This window comes from Beta vulgaris, chromosome 1 (genome assembly GCF_026745355.1).
Source record: "Beta vulgaris subsp. vulgaris cultivar EL10 chromosome 1, EL10.2, whole genome shotgun sequence".
Classification (NCBI taxonomy): domain Eukaryota; kingdom Viridiplantae; phylum Streptophyta; class Magnoliopsida; order Caryophyllales; family Amaranthaceae; genus Beta; species Beta vulgaris.
Window position 1 is genome coordinate 63,500,635 of NC_079202.1, and position 19,274 is coordinate 63,519,908.

The window sequence follows — 19,274 nt, forward strand, 5'->3', positions numbered from 1 at the left end:
GTGAAGCTAATGATTTAGTTTGGTACTTGGATTCGGGAGCTGTCTCTCACATGACTCCTCAGGATGGTACGTTTCTGCTAAAACTTCTTACACTAGGTCTCGTTCTGTTGTACTTGGTAATGATACCTTACTCCCCATTAAAGTTATTGATAATTTGACCTTAAAAACTACAAGTCGTCCCCTCCATTTGCCATATGTCTGTCATGTTCCTAAATTAAAGTACAATTTATTATTTGTTAACAAGTTGTGTCAAGAAAATGATTGTGTTGTAAGTTTTGATGAAAAAAAATTGTTTCTGTTACGGACAAGACAACGGGGGAGGTTCTGTTTCGGGAATCCAGTAAGCAGGTGTCTACCCAATTCGGATACTATTCTCCCTCCTGAGACTTCCGTTCCTGCTTTCCTTGCTACTAAGGAGTCTGGTGCTGTTTGGCATGCGCCTCTGGTTGGTTGTAAGCTAGGAATTTTGAACCAGTTGAACATGTTTCTCTATATCCTTTATATAAAATTCACAGTGATTTGTGGCAATCTCCTGTTTTGTCTAATTAATTATTTCGTTATTAGGTTGTGTTTGTTGATGATTTTTTCTTATTGTTCGACATGTTCCTACTCAGTCTCAGGTTGCTGATATTTTTACTAAGGGTCTATCTACTGACTTGTTTACTAAGCATCGTTATAATCTATCCGTTATTTCACATTGTATGTAAAAGGATAATATTTACTTTTACTAGTCGTAAGCCTGTATAGTAAACACTGTATATATATATAAAATTTCAGAGTTAACCTAATCAGGTTAACACCATTATTCTTCACACTTGTACAATCAGCAGTAGGTTTTACATTACTGCTCTTCTTTTACCCCCGAGGCCTGAACCAGTCTGCAAAATCCGGATATATGCCATCAAGCACTTTTCTCAGGATTGTATCTTGATATGAGTTCCTCCAGTTCATCAACAACAGTCTTGTAGCAGAAGTAGTATTGATCCTAGATAAATGATGCAATCATAAATAAACATGTTAGTAAGTTTCTAATACAGAGAGAGAACAGAAATTACAGCAGTTATATAAAAGCAGAGATTTTCATCAATTTTTTTAAGAATCGCCAGCCTCAAAGGGACTATACCCCCACCCTCTAACCAAAGATAGGATATATATAGAAAGAGAGAGATGGTACCAGTGTTTGAACCATTCCAACTCTCTGAGATCTAAAAACATGAACAGTATTTGCAAAATCTAACGCAGACATATCTCCTGCAAGAATTCTTTGGATTGAGTCATGAATGATGCAGTATGTTCCCGTACGGCCAATTCCAGCACTAAGGAAAAAAAATGGGAAGTGTAAGAGGTCAATGATCGATTATTAATCTATGATGCACGGACACTCTCACTTTTAGAATTTGCGTTTCCCCGTGTCCTCGTGTCCCCGTGTTCGTGTCAGTGTCCCGTGTCCGTGCAACTTTGTTATTAATCCACTGACAAGAATATAGGACATGAGCATGAAGTATACCTGCAGTGCACCACTATAGGGCCTACATCAGGTGGCAGATGATAAGTTCTACTCACAATCTCTCGAACAGCTAATGAGTCCTTGGGAACACCATGATCTGGCCACTCAGGATACTGAATATGCAAAACAGACAGTGGTGCTTCTTCTGACTGCAAGATTTATAACATACGTGAGCACGATATAGTGAAGCACCGTCGCATCGCGCGGATTGAAGCGTGAAGGGGGACCGGGGACGACCCCCGAAATGGCTAAACAAAATTCCATGGCCGTCTCATAAAATTAGGGGTGTTGTGCTAAAATAAATTATAAAAATTAATATTTTTTTTTGGTGAATGAAAGAGATGGAAGAGTTATAAATGGGAATTTTTGGAGAATAAGAGGAGAAGAAAAAACACCAAATAGAAATTACTCTCTTTATATTTATAATTAAATTTAGGTTTACTTTCTTCTTTTTTTTTTCCTTTAGGCAGATCACTAATAGAATTGAGCTCTTATATTTCGGGAGCACTGTGCAGTTGCTCACCCTGTACATAGTCTTAGCTGCCTATGTAGAAATCTAATAGATAAGTTGTCTAGAATATACATACTTCCTCCGTTTCAAAATAGATGGTACATTGTTGACTAAAACGCTTGTCGAGGCACTACTTTGACTACTAATATCTTTAATTATGTATTAGAGTAAAGTATAAAATTTTGATTTTCTGAAAATATACATTAAGACAAATTCAACAACATATTACATTATAACATTTGATTTTACCTAATAGTAAATAATGCATGGTCAAACCTCATTCATGAATAGTGGAAAAGTCAACAATGTAGTATCTATTTTGAAATAGAGGAAGTATAAAAATTTATAGCATTATGGTTATGTATTTACTAACTTTCAAATTATAGTTTGAACTTTGAAGCTTAAAAAATAAAACTTTTCCCACATAAATCCATAATCTTTTGCCAAGACAATACTTGAATGATTACACATGTAATGACCTTACCTCTGCCTTAGTAACTTCGAGATGGCGCAATACTAAAGAGCTCCCAGTCGTCTTTATCCATTTCGTGACAACAGATATGTTGCCAAATTCCCGAGGTCCATCTTCGGCTTGAAAATAATCACCGCATTTCAATGTCTGCATGTCATTTCCATTTTATGCACACATAGATTATTAGCGCAAAGATAAAATATCGGAAGTAATCAAGTGGCGAGGTTTTACAACACCTTTCCCATTTGCAAAAATTATTAAAAAAAACGGTCTAGTTTTAATATAAAAGTTGAAGAATATATAGGCAACTGTATGGGGGCTGACTAAGTTCCATACCGGTTCAGTTGATACCGGTCTAATAGCTATTGGGCTTACGAGCCTGGGCTAAGGTCCATTTTACATCTGCAATGCCTACGGGCCTAAAAGATATACTTTCAGTAAAAGATAAGAATATATCCTAAGGGAATATTCTTGGAATCTCTCCCGTGATTCCGGGCCCAACAAGAGATGGGCTTAATCAAGTCCCTATATATACTCCGTTGATCTGAGTCATAAGGTACGTACACGAATCCCAATACAATATACTTAAGAGCTACCGGCTTTAAACCTATACTGACTTAGGCATCGGAGGGGCGTTCCTCGGATCAACCCCCGAGGCTAGTTCACTTATTCTATTTTGCAGGAATCCAACCCGGCTTGAATACAAGGACTTACCGGTTCAGAACCCTTGATTTGTCCCATACCGGAACAATTGGCGCTAGAAGGAGGGCGAACAATACCTTGTAGTCTAAGCCATCCCTGCATCCAAACAACCCTCATGGATCCTAAGCAACCATTAGGGATGCCGGAGACGACGAAAACAATGTCCCCGTGGACAAAGCACCCCGGGGTACACACTCCCTTACCGGCCGCTAAGACGAGTCGGCCCCTGCTGGTACGACCAAACAAACCCTGAGACCCCCAGGAAGACATCTTCCATACCCTGCAGCATATGTTCACCCCAGAACAGCTGAGAAGCGCGGCAGAGGTATTCCAGGCAATGGCTAACGGAACTCCACCGACCGGTCCCCGGCCAAAGCGACCCTTGAGCAGAGCCCACAGTCCGGTGAGAAAACTTCGTACACCATGGACGGGCCGCCAAGGTGAGCGAGACCGACATGACCAGGATCAGGTGGCATATTCGAAGACCCCCACAGAGCAGGTGGGGAATGAGGAGGAAGAAGAGGAGGAGGCGCAGGATACGAGTTCAGCAGCGATTCCTCCCAGCCGAGAAGCCGAGTGATATCGGCGTAGAGCGCAAGTGTCATTACGGAATTCCCCCTTTTCCACGGCAATCCTGCAAGAGCCCATGGAAAAACTGAAAATGCCGACATGCAAGTATGACGGTAAGACGGACCCAGAGGACACCTATCGGCTTATGAGGGCCATATGATGTTATACACTGATACAATTCAGTATGGTGTAAGGTGTTCCCATCCACCTTAACCGGATTAGGCAGACCTGGTTCAAAAGCATTCCACCGGCAACTGTGTTTGACTTCCGACAGCTGACATCCATGTTCGTGACGCATTTTGTTAGCAATAAGCGTCGTGAACGAACAACCGGTGAGTTAATGTCTATTAAACAGGGGGAGGCGAAAGCTTGAGAGATATGTCGGGCGTTTCAATGCCGAAGCCGTCACTATTCCTACGCTACAGCAGGAGGTAGCCGTTTGGCCTTAATGACGGGGTTGAAAGAAGGTACCCCTTTCGCAGTTATCTCGGCAGAAAAAAGATGACATCCTCACAGAAGTCCTGGGAAGGCTAATGACTTCATCGGGGGAAGAATTTGACAAGCAGCTAATGCAAAGAGGCCAGTGGCCATAGAAAAAGATAAGAAAAAGACAAAGATAAGGACGCCGGGATGACAAATACCGGAGGACAAAAAATCGAGTCAACTGGCAGAAAAGAGGAAAGCAACTCGTGAAAAAGGGGTTCGAAGGGAGGCCAGACAAATACACAATTATACTCCACTAACGATATCTCGAGCCCGAATTTTTGAACTTCATAGCAGGACAATAAGTGGCAGCACCGAAAAAATGTACTATAAAGGCAGGGATAAGTCCAAGTGGTGTGAGTTTCATGATGATTACGGCCACAAAACAGATGATTGTAAGGACCTTAAGGACGGGATTGAAGACCTCGTTAGGCGAGGTACTTTACCCAGTACCTGTCAAGGAACGACGTAAAACTCCTCCAAGAGAGGACGACAACGGCGTAGAAGGCCGGTAAAGGACAGGATCACTGAGATCCATACCATCAGCGGAGGACCAACTAGAGGCGGTAGTATCACGGGGCGAAAGCCAGCCTCAAGGAGGTCCGTCACCAGGTGAACTATAACAATGCCAGAAACGTGGCCACACCCCCATCTATGCCGTCTGTAGCATTTACCTCAGAGGACGCAAAGGAATCGTCTACCCCATGACGACCCTTTGGTAGTATCTCTGCAAATTTCCAATGCGATGGTTCACCGGTTCTAGTGGACGGAGGAAGCTCCGCCAATATCCTCTACAAAGAGACATTTGAAAAGATGGGATTTGACGAAACATGTCTGAAACCAGTCTCTTACCCAGTTATCGGCTTCACAGGAGCATCTGTCATCCCAGAAGGGACGGTAAAGTTGCGGTCAAGATAGGAGAAGGGTCCCGGTCAAAGATCTCATGGTGGAATTTCTGGTTGTAGACGTCCCGGCGGCATATAATGCCATCATTGGGAGGCCGCTAATTCATGACGCCAGGCTGTGGTCTCAACATATCACTTACCATGATCTACACCTCTAACGACGGTAACCCGGAGAAAATCAGAGGCACAACAAGAGTCGGCAAGGGCATGCTACCTTACCGCACTAAAACACTCTGATCATAAAAGGCCAGCCGACACGCCGCCGTCGGAAAGAAAACGGAGAAGATTAGAAAATAAGGCTAGGAAGGACCTGTCCATGGAAAATTTCGAGGGAAGGCCGGCAGATCAACCAAGGCCTAGCCCTGCGGGTGAAACAGAAGAAATAAGTTTGGAGGAAGACAGACCTGACAGAACAGTGAAAATCGGATCTGACTTGGGTGAAGAAGTGAAAGTCAACTTAATTTCCCTGTTGAGGGGGCATGCCGACATTTTCGCTTTCTCGGCAGACGAAATGCCGGGCATTGACCCGATTTCATGGTGCATCGCCTGAATGTGAACGAGGAGGTGAGGCCGGTAAAACAAAAGAAGCGAAACTTCTCAGCAGAAAAGAACGCGGCTATTAAGGTGGAAGTAGATAAGTTGCTGGCAGCAGACTTTATCGAACCTTGCGACTACCCAGAGTGGTTGGCAAATGTGGTAATGGTGAAAAAATCCAACGGGACATGGCGCATGTGTGTAGACTTCACGGACCTCAACAAAGCTTGCCCAAAGGACTGCTACCCCCTGCCGAGAATTGACCAGCTAGTAGACTCAACTAGCGGCCATGCCTTGTTGAGTTTCATGGATGCTTTTTCAGGTATCACCAGATAAGTTTGCTCGAGTCCGACAGAAATAAAGCGGCCTTCATTACAGATGCGGGGGTTTACGCATACAAAGCAATGCCGTTCGGGCTCAAAAATGCCGGTGCTACCTATCAAAAGCTGGTAGACAAGATCTTCGAACACCAAAAAGGCAGAAATGTAGAAGTGTATGTGGATGACAGTATAGTAAAGAGCTTAACTGAAGAGGATCACATAGTTGACCTAAAAGAAACATTCGAAACACTCCGGCAACACCAAATGAAGTTAAACCCAAAAAAATGCGTGTTTGGAGTACGATCCGGCAAGTTCCTCGGCTTCATGGTAAGCGAAAGGGGGATAGATGCCAATCCGGATAAAATTAAAGCCATCAGTGACCTCCCGGAGCCAAAAAGCATCCGGGATATTCAAAAGCTGACAGGGAGGATGGCGGCCCTAACAAGGTTCGTTTCCAAATCAGCAGAGAAGGCCTTGCCGTTTTTCAAGATTCTCCGGGGAAATAAGAAGTTTGAATGGGGAGAAGAGCAGAAGCAAGCCTTCGAAAAAGTAAAGGAGCACTTCCAACGCCTGCCCACCATAACCCGGCCAGAATTGGGGGAAAAGCTACAGCTATATGTGTCGGTAACCGAGAAGACGGTCGCGGCGGTATTACTGGTGAACCGGGAAGGACAGCAAAGCCCCATATACTTCGTCAGTCATGTACTTGCCGGGGCAGAACAGAGGTATGAACTGCTGGAAAAAATGGCCTATGCCGTCTTAATTGCAGCTCGAAAGCTGAGGCCATACTTTGACTCCCACACTGTCCAAGTCCTCACAAATCAGCCTTTAGAAAAAGCCCTCCACAAGCTAGACACCACAGGGAGATTATTGAAGTGGGCAATTGAGCTGTCGGAGTTCGACATAGAATACCGGCCGCGTACCGCGATCAAAGCCCAAGCTTTGGCAGACTTCATAGTAGAGACAACTTACTCTGAACCCGCAGAATCCGCCGGCAGGTGGAAAGTTGAGGTGGATGGATCAGCAGCCCAGAGTGGAGCCGGAGCCGGAGTGGTCATGACATCTCCGGAAGGGGAAATCTTCGAACATGCCATCCGCTTCGGGTTTAAGGCCTCCAACAATGAAGCTGAATACGAAGCAGCCCTGGCCGGACTAGGTCTGAGCATTGCGGCTGGAGCAAGAAACGTGATCATGATAACGGACTCACAGTTAATCTCAAGCCAAATTGAGGGAACATATGAGGCCCGGGAACCGGTAATGCAGAAATACCTACAACTGGTAAAGAACATGGTAAAGGGACTGCAAAGCTTCGAGGTGCAATTGGTCCCAAGAGCGGAGAACATGGCGGCGGACGCCTTATCAAAACTGGCAAGCTCCAGTCTAAGCGACAAGAAAAGGAGTGTCAGGGTGGAGACGTTGGTAGAAAGAAGTATCGAAGTCATCCCGGCATCCGTTAACACAATCGCTGCCGAACCAGAATGGTATGAGGGTATACTGGCATATAAGCTAACAGGAGAACTCCCGGAAGATAAGATGGCGGCACAAAAGATGAGAAGGGATTCTGTCTGGTATTGCATCTTTCAAGGACAGTTGTACAAGAAGGGGTTCTCCCTACCTTTACTAAGGTGCGTCACGGCCTACGAAGCGACGAAAATAATTGAGGAAATTCATGAAGGGATATGCGGGAACCATATCGGTGGAAAAACGTTAGCACTAAAAGCGCTACGAGCAGGATTTTACTGGCCTACAATGCTGACGGACGCCCAAACCTACGTAAAAAAGTGCGACAAGTGTCAAAGGTTCGCGCCAGTGATCAACCAGCCAGCAAATGATCTCCAGCCGATTTTAAATCCAATCCCTTTCGCACAGTGGGGGATGGACATTATAGGGCCCTTTACGCCGGCATCAGGGGGAAGAAAATTTCTGATAGTGGGTATTGACTACTTCACGAAATGGATAGAGGCAGAGCCAACGGCAAAAATAACGGCTAATCAGGTAAAGAAGTTCATCTGGCAGAACATCATCACTAGGTTTGGCATCCCAATGGGAATAGTAATGGATCATGGCGTCCAATTCGATTGCGGCCCGATACGCGACTTCTTGCGTCCTTACAGCATCAAGTTTGCTTACTCTTCAGTCTGCCACCCACAAAGCAACGGTCAAGCGGAAGCCGCTAACAAGCAAATCCTCAATGCTCTGAAGAAAAGGTTGGATGAACTGAAGGGGGCATGGGCCGACATGGTACCGGCAGTACTGTGGTCCAACAGGACCACCGAAAAGGAGGCCACCGGAGAGACACCGTTCAGACTAGCTTTCGGGGCAGAGGCGGTACTCCCGGTGGAAGTAGGGCTACCCAACTGGCGGATTCTGAACTATGAACCCGTTTTGAACGAGCAGATACATAAGGAGGACTTAGACCTCTTACAAGAGATCAGATTGGCTGCAGAGCTGAAGTCGGCAGCATACAAAGACCGGATAAGTAAAGCCTACAATAAAAGAGTAAGAAGCCGTCCGATCTCCAAAGGAGACCTCGTCCTCCGAAGGACGGCAGCAACAGGAAAAGCCCACGTGGACGGAAAGCTTACGGCCAATTGGGAAGGACCTTACTTGGTCAAAGAAGAGATAGTACCAGGGTCATATCGGCTCGAAGACATGGCAGGCAAGCTGTTGAAAAATAGTTGGAACGCCAGTGTCCTTAAGAAATACTATGTTTAGTTAGAAAATGGGCAATGTTGCCAGTAGGAGTGAATAATCAGGCTCTAGAAGCCGAACAGATTTATCAGCTAGTATGTAGGCAATAATTCCGGCACAACCGGGAAGAGCCGTTTTATTTTAATAAAATGAGCATCTTCAACACACCAGTCAATGCTGCCCCATCCTATTAAACATTATTGATTAATCAGTCAATGACCTTCGTGGATCTGCTGAATTAATCAATAGTGTGAAACCGGTCAATGACCTTCGTGGATCTGCCGGTATAAAATAAATTAAACAGTATTGATTAATCAGTCAATGACCTTCGTGGATCTGCTGAATTAATCAATAGTGTGAAACCGGTCAATGACCTTCGTGGATCTGCCGGTATAAAATAAATTAAACAGTATTGATTAATCAGTCAATGACCTTCGTGGATCTGCTGAATTAATCAATAGTGTGAAACCGGTCAATGACCTTCGTGGATCGGCCGGTATAAAATAAATTAAACAGTATTGATTAATCAGTCAATGACCTTCGTGGATCTGCTGAATTAATCAATAGTGTGAAACCGGTCAATGACCTTCGTGGATCTGCCGGTATAAAATAAATTAAACAGTATTGATTAATCAGTCAATGACCTTCGTGGATCTGCTGAATTAATCAATAGTGTGAAACCGGTCAATGACCTTCGTGGATCTGCCGGTATAAAATAAATTAAACAGTATTGATTAATCAGTCAATGACCTTCGTGGATCTGCTGAATTAATCAATAGTGTGAAACCGGTCAATGACCTTCGTGATCTGCCGGTATAAAATAAATTAAACAGTATTGATTAATCAGTCAATGACCTTGTGGATCTGCTGAATTAATCAATAGTGTGAAACCGGTCAATGACCTTCGTGGATCTGCCGGTATAAAATAAATTAAACAGTATTGATTAATCAGTCAATGACCTTAGTGGATCTGCTGAATTAATCAATAGTGTGAAACCGGTTAATGACCTTCGTGAATCTGCCGGTATAAAACAAGTTAAGCACTGTTGGGTAATCAGTCAATGACCCTAAGCATTAAAACCGCCAATAAGATGGAAATCGGTCAATAACCACAATAAACATAGTGTAGAATAAAAGACGACATGAAAGTCCATCAAAAAGCTATACTTCATTAATCAATGAAAAATTACAGCCCTAAAGCTAAGCAGTCAACCACATGCGGTATGACCGCCAAAACAAAAGCAAAAGGCCGATCACAGCGAACGGATTTACAGAACGGTAGAGATAGTTTGGCTGCCCAAGGAAAAATACGGTATGGTCGCATAAAGCACACCACCCACAAAGTTACCCAATACAAGAAGGGCAGGGCGGAAGGCTGAGAGTCTACTTGGTCTGCTCTTCCCCCTCAGAGCCGTCAACGACAACCACCGTCTCCTCCACAGTAGGATCGGCATCAGGGTTGGGAGTGTCAGCGACATCGTTGGCGGCCTCCTGCTCCTCCTCAAACTCAATCCTGGGGTCGGCATTGGCAATATCAGCTTCAGTCACACCGGGATCCAGGTCCTCACCCTCAACTGGTAGGCCATGGACGAGGTTGGTATGCGCCTCCTCGATCTTGGACCAGTCAAGCTCCGGGAAGGTGTGACGAACGCATCTCATCGCCGCAGACCAGCCACCGTTATACCGGTTGAGTAAACGGCTCACGAAGTCCATACCCTTCTGGTACTCCTTAACGGTGGCGCGCTCCAGCTCTCTGGCCTCAGCAATTTGCTCCCGGAGAAGCCTAATCTCCTCATCCTTGTTAAACAGAACAAGGGAGTGATCTTCCACCGCCTTAGTAAGGGCGGCATCGGCCTTGCTCTCCGCGGCCAGCGCGTCATTCTTCTCGGTAATTGCCGCAAGCAGCTCTTGCTCCTTAACGGCCATCCTACCTTTCAGCTCCTTACTCACCTTAACTTCGTTGAAGTAAGAAGTCTGAAAGTACCGATAGAAGTCGCAGAGCTCCTTACCGGACTGGGCAGACTGCAAAAGGCGCAAAGAAACAAAGGAGTCAAGACAACAAATAGATCGATAGGAAACTTGCAAGAGAAAGGATAAAGTTTGTTAGTCTTACCAGGGCCAAGTTATGCGCATGCGAGGCGGCAAGCGTATAAACCTCGTCCACCGGAATATCGTATTTAAGCTGTGTAGCTTTCAAAATACGATACCCCAGGTTCCCGCCCTCAAGAGGACGGTCCAAGAGCAGCGATTCGTCGTCCAAAACGGTCATCTTTGGATCGAACTTCTCGCCGTTCTTCACCGGAGAAGAGCCCAGCGCCTCTTCAAGAGATCCGGCATCTCCATCCGATCTCGCTCCAGATAGCCTTGCTTTCTGGGCTTGGCGAAGGGCTCAAGACCGGGAACCATGTCCGGTAGAGTAAGCTGTTTATATATCTTGGGCCTCAAAGAGGAGGTGCCCACCTCGGCCACACGACCGGAAAGAAGAGGAGGAGCGTTAGGAGCAGGAGCCTCCTTATCCTTGCCGGTCTTTGAGGCCACCCTTTTGGCCGCCGGCTCGGCCACAGAGGTCTGTTCCGGTTTCCTTTTCCGGGCTAAGACCTCCGCCTGACGACGCTGCAGGGGATAGTATCCCTGACGTCGTCCTCGGCACCGGACTTCCGGCCGGATCCTCGACCGCCGCGGCCTCCACGACCGCCACCAGCCGGCATTTGTATGGGGACGTACTTGCTTGCAGGTTTAGGAGGCATATTGCTTAATGGCCGGTAGGATCTGTCGACGTGAAGGGCTTCACGGATCAGGAAATCCTTGCCTACAAAGAAGACGAGATAACGGTCAGAAAACAGAAATTAAAGCAGAAATATAGCAATAAAAGCAAAAACAAAACACACCGTATGGGTCAGCCCGGCAGAAACCTAAGGCCGACAAAGCCGGGTTAGTAAAAATATAGTTGGTATGGGGAAGCCAATACTTGGGGACCGGTACCCTCTTCTTGCCTCTCAAAGCCGGGATAGAGTCCGACGCAAAGTAGTCAAAGGCCACACGTTCCCGGCGGGTTAAACCCCTATCCCTGATATGTTCCATGCGAGAACGGGGCTTAGTCCATTGACGTCTTAAAGGAAAGTCGTCAGGAACACGCACCCAGAAGAATCGGCCTCTCCAGAGCTTGAGGGAGCTAGGTTTGGGGTAAACCGTTAGCTTACCTGCTTTCGTGTATATCGACATCCATCCGCCACGACCCTCAAGCTCGTCGTCACGGGACTTCCTCTTCTTCCCGGCCCCTTTACCCTTGGCGGAGCCATCTTCCTTAATCCAGTGGAGCTTTCGGAAGAGGTTCAAGGTTTCCGGAAAACCCTTATAACGGACAACCCAGGCGTAGGCCATTAAATTCCGCCATCCTAAAGGGGTCAACTGAGCCAAACATATGTTCCAGGCTTTGAAGACCTTGACGAGAAGGGATCCAAGGGAAATCGCAGTCCAAAATCAAGCATGTGGGCATAAATAGCCACGTGACCGGAAGGGCAATCTGTTACACGGCTCCCTTCAGCCGGAAGTACTAATGTGTAATCATCCGGAAAAGCGAAGTATTGGGGACCCTTAATCAGAAATTTGCTTTGCCGACAGGTCTTCGCCCAGCCGATATCTAATTGGACACTACCAGCACAGCCCTCATCACTGGGAGGCATGTACAGTTCTGCTAGGGCATCCTCATCAGAATCCTCAGGGATTATCTCGGGAGGGTCCTCTTGGTCAGAATCCGACTCGGCTTCTAAGGTAGTAGATTCCTCATCCGTCCCGGCTACATATTTCTCCACGCTCTCCACAGCATCGGAGTGGACAGGAGAGGCCGGGATCTCCCTAGGAACCGGTCTATGGGATGTCTCACCCACCTCAAAGGTAGAGCGCCTGACAGGAGACGAGCCGGCAGGGAATAATTCGGGGGAATGTTCAGCTAGACCTCTCATGGTTCCATACTGGCCTAAAGCCCCGGCTTGTCCCAGTACCATCTTTAAGGGGGAGGCATGAATGGCCGGCTCCACATCTTGTCTGCCGGAAGTACTACAACCATTTTGGCTATCTACCCTATGTTCAGAAGTAGGAGTAGCCCGGGGAGATGTGGTAACCTCTACGGACCTAATGGAGGTGTTATCAGACTCGGCATCACTCTCACTCAGAATAGAGGGAGACTTAGATATGTCTTGGGAATCAGAATTTTCAGAGTTGGATGACATTATAAATAAGACGGTATGAAAGATCGGAAAAAGTTTCGATAAAATACCTGGAAATAAAGACGCGAAGAGAAAATATGCCGGAATCAACTGGTAGCGTGAGGCCGGAATGAGAGATCAAACAAATGCCGTCAAGGAAGCGAAAGGATTTTTGAGAGAGAAAGTCCGATATGAGCGCGATCACAAGAGAGAGATTGCAAGAAGTGAGAAGCGGAAGTCTCGCAAGAGGTATTTATAGAAAAAGTCGCGGTCGAGATTAAGTGACGCTTCGTCTTCCCGACATGATCATGCCACGTGTTTTAGTAGTACCCAGCTGTGAAGCAATCACTCTTCGAAGAGCTCTCAATGCAGGTGCGCAGCTCGAGGTGACCGTTGGAATTCCCTGACAACGATTCGCATTCTCTTGCTAAAAGTAACTCAGCATTTCCCATAACGGTTTGCAACCTATTAAACCGGATGTGTCTATGATAGACATACCGGCTTGGGGGCTAGTTGTATGGGGGCTGACTAAGTTCCATACCGGTTCAGTTGATACCGGTCTAATAGCTATTGGGCTTACGAGCCTGGGCTAAGGTCCATTTTACATCTGCAATGCCTACGGGCCTAAAAGATATACTTTCAGTAAAAGATAAGAATATATCCTAAGGGAATATTCTTAGGAATCTCTCCCGTGATTCCCGGGCCCAACCAAGAGATGGGCTTAATCAAGTCCCTATATATACTCCGTTGATATGAGTCATAAGGTACGTACACGAATCCCAATACAATATACTTAAGAGCTACCGGCTTTAAACCTGATACTGACTTAGGCATCGGAGGGGGTTCCTCGGATCAACCCCCGAGGCTAGTTCACTTATTCTATTTTGCAGGAATCCAACCCGGCTTGAATACAAGGACATACCGGTTCAGAACCCTGTGATTTGTCCCATACCGGAACAGCAACCATCACATATATGACTGGATAAAGATAATAAAGAAAACCAAGAGAGGATGATGGAAGAATCATCCAAACACAATATCTTCCAAGAATACGAGAAAGTAAGTATTTGCCCATATCAGATAAGCGTTAAACTTGCTTGCTTAGACTAGCCCAGGCAAAAAGTTTTGCCATCCCCGTGACTATGTGAGGAAGGTACAACATACTCAAAAACACCCTGCTCTTGACAGATACTTTTACGATATACACACAACTTAAACTGATACATTTTTTCCACTCTCCTTATACGTATACCATACAATCTCTAATAGAGTTATGGTAAGTATATTATATTAGAGTCGTAGACTAATCAGGAAACGTAACGATCTACTATTTATTTTCTCACATAAATTCTTTTATCATACGCCTTTAACTCAAACACTGAAATTCTCTGTTTCGTTGATGTCCTACAGTTCCCATGCTCCCAGCACTAATCCACAAATTTTTATACTGTTATACAAACTTACGGGCTTATAATTGACAGCACTTGTCCAACTTTATGATTGAAGATTTCTCTCTAATTAAGGTTTCTCATCATATTGGATACTAAATACCGGTATCTAGAAATTTCTAACGAGATGGAAATAAAATTGCAGTATGTGCATCGCTCAACAAACAATAGTCGCACTCGAATCACAGAGACAGCTTATAGAAAACAATCAAACTCGAGCTCAAGAGAAGTCCGTCAGTGCCTTTTCTCAGTCACAGAGACAGCTTATATGGTTACACAACTAATATAACATTATAACCTGGTATCCGAGAAAGCCTTGGTAACCAACTATTTGAGTCCAAAAAAGACTCAAACATTCAAAAAGTTACACAATGGTACCATTATAACCTGGTATTGATATCACATTGTTATCAGGATTGGTACCAAACAACCTTATTTTGGTATCAAAATTTTCGAACAATGGTATCAATTTAACCTAGCATTGGTACCAAACAACACGCATGTGAAATTTCCAAGGCTTAAAATGACCAAATTACCCCCGTTTGAGTCCCCTAAGAGACTCAAACAGTTGGTTGCCAAGACAAGCTCCCTGGTATCCTGTATAGTGAAGTACCTTGTTATTGTCAACTAGCCGTGTTAGCATCACAATCACAGGGCAGCGATTCTGCAACACCATTTCCCAGAAATCTTCAAATGTATGCGGCAATGGACCTTGTGTGGCTATAAACTGAGCAGCATTTTGTGCAGGAGCCTACATTTGAGATAAAATTTATAAGTCAATCAGAGAATACGAATCATTATGGCCAACAAATACGAAACTCAATCCCAAATTGGTAATCAAAAAGCCAAAGTTGATTAAGCGATGTTCTATTTTTTTTTAATTATATGAGTGTTTACGTACCTGAAGTAAATGATATAGTATAAATCTATTCGTGGGGCCTCAACCATCCGCTTAAGCTTTTGTTTGAGTTTGTCCTTTGACATGGTATCAGAGTCAGCATGACATAAAAGTCACGGGTTCAAATCTCATCCAATCCCTCTTTTCTAAGTGGAATATTTAGCACCAGGTATGACTTATGAGGGAAGCCTGTGCTGCATCCACACTTGCCCAAAGGCTTTTGCGTGAGAGGACGTAATAGAGTATAGATCTATTCGTGGGGCCTTAACCATCCGCTTAAGCTTTTGGTTGAGTTGATCCTTTGACAGTAAACACTTTCAGGGATATAGCGCTACGTGACGTAGTTCCTTGCTTAAAAGCGACTTTCAATATATTAGTATATACTCCCTCTGTTTCAAAATATAAGTCATTTGTGTTTTACGAAAATTTGCTTTGACCACAAATATCTCTCAAATACGTTAAATAAAAATTATAAAAATTATACCGTTGGATTCGTCTTGAAAAATACTATAATAATATTATTTTTTAAATTTTTTGTCAACATAAATTGAGAGTAATTAACGGTCAAAGTTCAACCTCGAATACCGTGCGTGCCTTATATTGTGAAACGGAGGGAGTATTTGTATTGTATGAGTTCTATGATATTAGTTAACAGAAAACTAAAGAGTCCCTTTAAGTCCCGTACGTCTCCAAATCATATGATATAAGTTGTATATAAACCTAAGTTTAGTCATTCCTAAATCCTATACTATCTAAAACGAAGACGATAAGTCGATAACAAAAAAGCGTAAGCAATGAAACAAATTTCTAGCAAATGTACGCGTGATTATTTTAGATAGTTAAATTTAGAGGGCACATCACTTACTTTTACAAAACTTGCATTGATGTAATCCCTGGGTGTGTGAGGATAACTCTGTTGTTATTGTCATCTGAATATGAAAAAAAGTCAAAGGGTATAAAAACTGGGTGGATATATTAAGCAACAAACTAACTATTAGTAACACTAATTTATACGTGATTTTATCATAAATTCTTAGATTTATATAATTATAGGAATTTTTTTATTGTTAACTCTTAGAGTTGCATATATCAAAACTGTTGATTGTATTCTTTATTCAATATATCAGTATAACTGTTGTAAAAGAGTCTGTCACATCATTTTCCATTCACCTTCAATTTAAAAAACAACTGGTTATTATGCCCGGGCTACATCCTAGTAAAAAAAATTTCATTTATTGATATTATAATTTAAGGTGATAACAATGAATGTTATTTGGTTTAGTGGTTAAGACTTTAGTATATGTTTTTGAGATCTTAGGATCAAACCCTACTATGAAATTTCAAATTTTTGTTTATTGTTATGTTTTACATGAAGTAAAACTCTCACAGGAAGAGCGCCACCGCCACATGACACCGTTTCTTATTTACGCACGTCTTTTAATATATAATAGATGATTATTTGTTGCTACTTCACTATGGATAAGAAGTTTAGACAGTTTAGTGGGCCATCTTTCTAATTAATTTTACAGACTTATAATCCAAGAGTCAAGAATATTACTAAAATGCATCCACAATTACATTTTAATATTGGGAAGAGTTGTCCTGAAAACATTGGAAAAAATTTATAGGTATTTTGGAAATTGTACCATCAAATAAGAGCATTTTGAAAATTTTGACTTTTCCTCGAAAAAGTTACAAAATGTGATTGTGATATGCGCTATAGAAATGGTTAACTCCATTTAAAAAAATTGGAAAACAGACACCAAATTAGACATTTTAAAAAGAAATTAACTAATTGGATTAGGATTTACATGGTAAGACATTGGGGTACCGATTTTTGTCCAAATTGACATCATCAATAGCCACTGTACAAATTGTTGTCTTGAGTCTTTCTACATCAGATTCTTTCATTGATTTTGCCTGCATCAAAGAAGAACTAGCTTAAAATCCCATGATAACAAAACTTTCATAAGGTAGCACGGATGTCAGACAAGTTTCGAGTAACATAACCAACACCAAAATATTTTTTTTTTGATAAACAACAAATGTACGTAAGAGGAACCGATTATGTTATACTTCGTCCGTTTCTTTTAAACACAACTATTACAATAATATTGTATGTAGAAGGATAATTGTGTTAACCTTATTAGGTTAATTCTGACGTTTAATATATAGGGTTTACAATACAAGACTTAAGATTATGAAAAGTCTCTTCTATCCTTTTACATACCATACTACACTAATACTCCGTCTGTCCAAAAATATTGTTACATTTGCTTTTTCATAGTTTACGAGATGCAACTTCAAACACCACTATCTTGAGTTACATATATATATATGAAAAAAATATAAAAATTATATATGTGGAAAATACAAATTAGGACGAATCAAATAAGATCCAACATGACTCTATTTTTTTATTATGTATATCAACTAAAAGACAGTCAAAATTACCAAGTGAATAGTGCCAACTGTCAAAATGTAGCAACCTTTTTGGGATAGAGGGAGTAACAACATTTGTCTTTTTTGTGACTGGATTAAAATAATCATATATACTTCCCCGTTTCGTTTTAAATGTAACAAATAAATATTCTATATCATAAGAATAATACCCATTTGTTGAATTTAAAACGAGATGGAGGGAGTATGATGCAAGTGTACAACATAACTTGTAAAACGCAATAAGAAGTAATAAATCATAACATGATAATCCCTACCTCAAGAGTCTCGAACTCGTGTTGGATGAGATTGGAAGATTCACGTTTCAGGATAAGATAGTCAAGAGCATGATGGCAATGTTGCATCTGGTCAGAGGAGAGAGAAAGCTGAGGGGTGTCTTCAGGAAAATCAGAGGAATGAGAAGAAGAAACAGCCATAGTTGACCTCAAGAAGATTACTAGAGCCTTAATCTCTGTTAGAGATATGAGATATAATCAGTATCGGAAAATATATCATATATCCCTTCCTCAACTTAAGAGTTAAGACATATTTATAGGTTGGAAGATTAGGTCTGTTTGGCAAAAAATAACTTGGAAGTATCAAGTATGTTTTCTTAAAGCAATTTTCTTAAACTATTTTTTGATCTATTATTATCTTATTATGACCTACCAACTTTTCTACGTTATAAACTTATAATACTATGTTTCTTTTAATTCGTTGGCCATGTGAAAGGAACCTCTCGTGAGTAGGGATGGCAATCCAATCCGAATCCGACCCTAGTCCGTTCCGATTCGAAGGAAAAAATCCGAGTTGACTCCGACAAAAAAGGAATCCGACTCCGACTCCGTTTAAAAAATCCGACTCCGAGTCGGAGGAGGGTCGGAGTCGGATCTCATAAAATAAACCGACATCCGAATCCGACTCCGACTTTGAGTCAATCAATCCTTTTTTCTTATTTATGTAATGTATTATTTATGTATAATCTGACTTCGACTTTCAGTCAGTTGTATTATATAGGCTTTTCCCACAGAAAAAAATGATTAAACAATCGGAAGAAAAATAAGTCGGATCAGGTTCGGAGTCGGGTATTCGGATTTTAAGTCGGGTGTCCGGATTTTAAGTCGGGTCGGATCTCGGAGTCGGGTGTTCGGATTTTAGGGCGGGTCGGATTCGGATTTTCAAAGTCAGATCTCGGAGTCGGACTCGGATTTAAAATCCGACTTTCTGTAGGGTCGGAGTCGGATTATGCATAATCCGGTCCAAGTCCGACCCGTTGCCATTCCTACTCGTGATTTCGTGACTCGTTGACAAAAGTCTCAACAAAGCAAATGCGTCAAAAACCCTGGCCGAGTTCACAACTCATATGTTTCTTCCGTTTCATTTTAAATGTAACAAATAAATATTTTATATCTCACAAATAATACTCATTTATTGTATTTAAAAAGAAACGAAGGAAGTATGATCACATACACACTAAAGATGTATTGACATAGTGGTTAAAATTGAGGAATCATAAGTTTGAATTCCTCTTCCTTTTTTGTACTTAATCTCAAATCTAGTTCATTTTAGTTTATTTTAGTTCAGTTACT

At 42.7% G+C, this 19,274-nt stretch overlaps 2 protein-coding genes across 2 annotated transcripts; both read right to left on the reverse strand.

Annotated features, from left to right (window-relative positions):
- Window positions 1-742: 742 nt before the first annotated feature.
- Window positions 743-18,267, reverse strand: LOC104890789 (protein-tyrosine-phosphatase PTP1). The gene is given in 9 exon segments (XM_057395960.1): window positions 743-985; window positions 1,175-1,316; window positions 1,508-1,656; window positions 2,503-2,637; window positions 14,962-15,099; window positions 16,112-16,147; window positions 16,150-16,175; window positions 17,058-17,166; window positions 17,964-18,267. Coding segments are annotated over 9 exon segments (978 nt in total). The 5' UTR covers window positions 18,123-18,267; the 3' UTR covers window positions 743-901.
- LOC130589374 (uncharacterized) lies at window positions 9,845-12,135 on the reverse strand. The gene is made up of 2 exons (XM_057395963.1): window positions 10,809-12,135; window positions 9,845-10,717 (listed from the first exon to the last, which is right to left on the reverse strand). Exons 1-2 carry the CDS (start codon window positions 10,962-10,964, stop codon window positions 10,079-10,081), a joined length of 795 nt encoding a protein of 264 aa, XP_057251946.1. The 5' UTR covers window positions 10,965-12,135; the 3' UTR covers window positions 9,845-10,078.
- Window positions 18,268-19,274: the final 1,007 nt, after the last annotated feature.

Bases quoted from the DNA above. Each gene is read 5' to 3' on its own strand.
- LOC130589374 (XM_057395963.1), bottom strand. From the start codon at position 10,964: ATGACCGTTTTGGACGACGAATCGCTGCTCTTGGACCGTCCTCTTGAG. The intron at 10,718-10,808 runs GTAAGACTAACA...CGCCTTTTGCAG, and splicing joins ATGCGCATAACTTGGCCCTG to TCTGCCCAGTCCGGTAAGGA.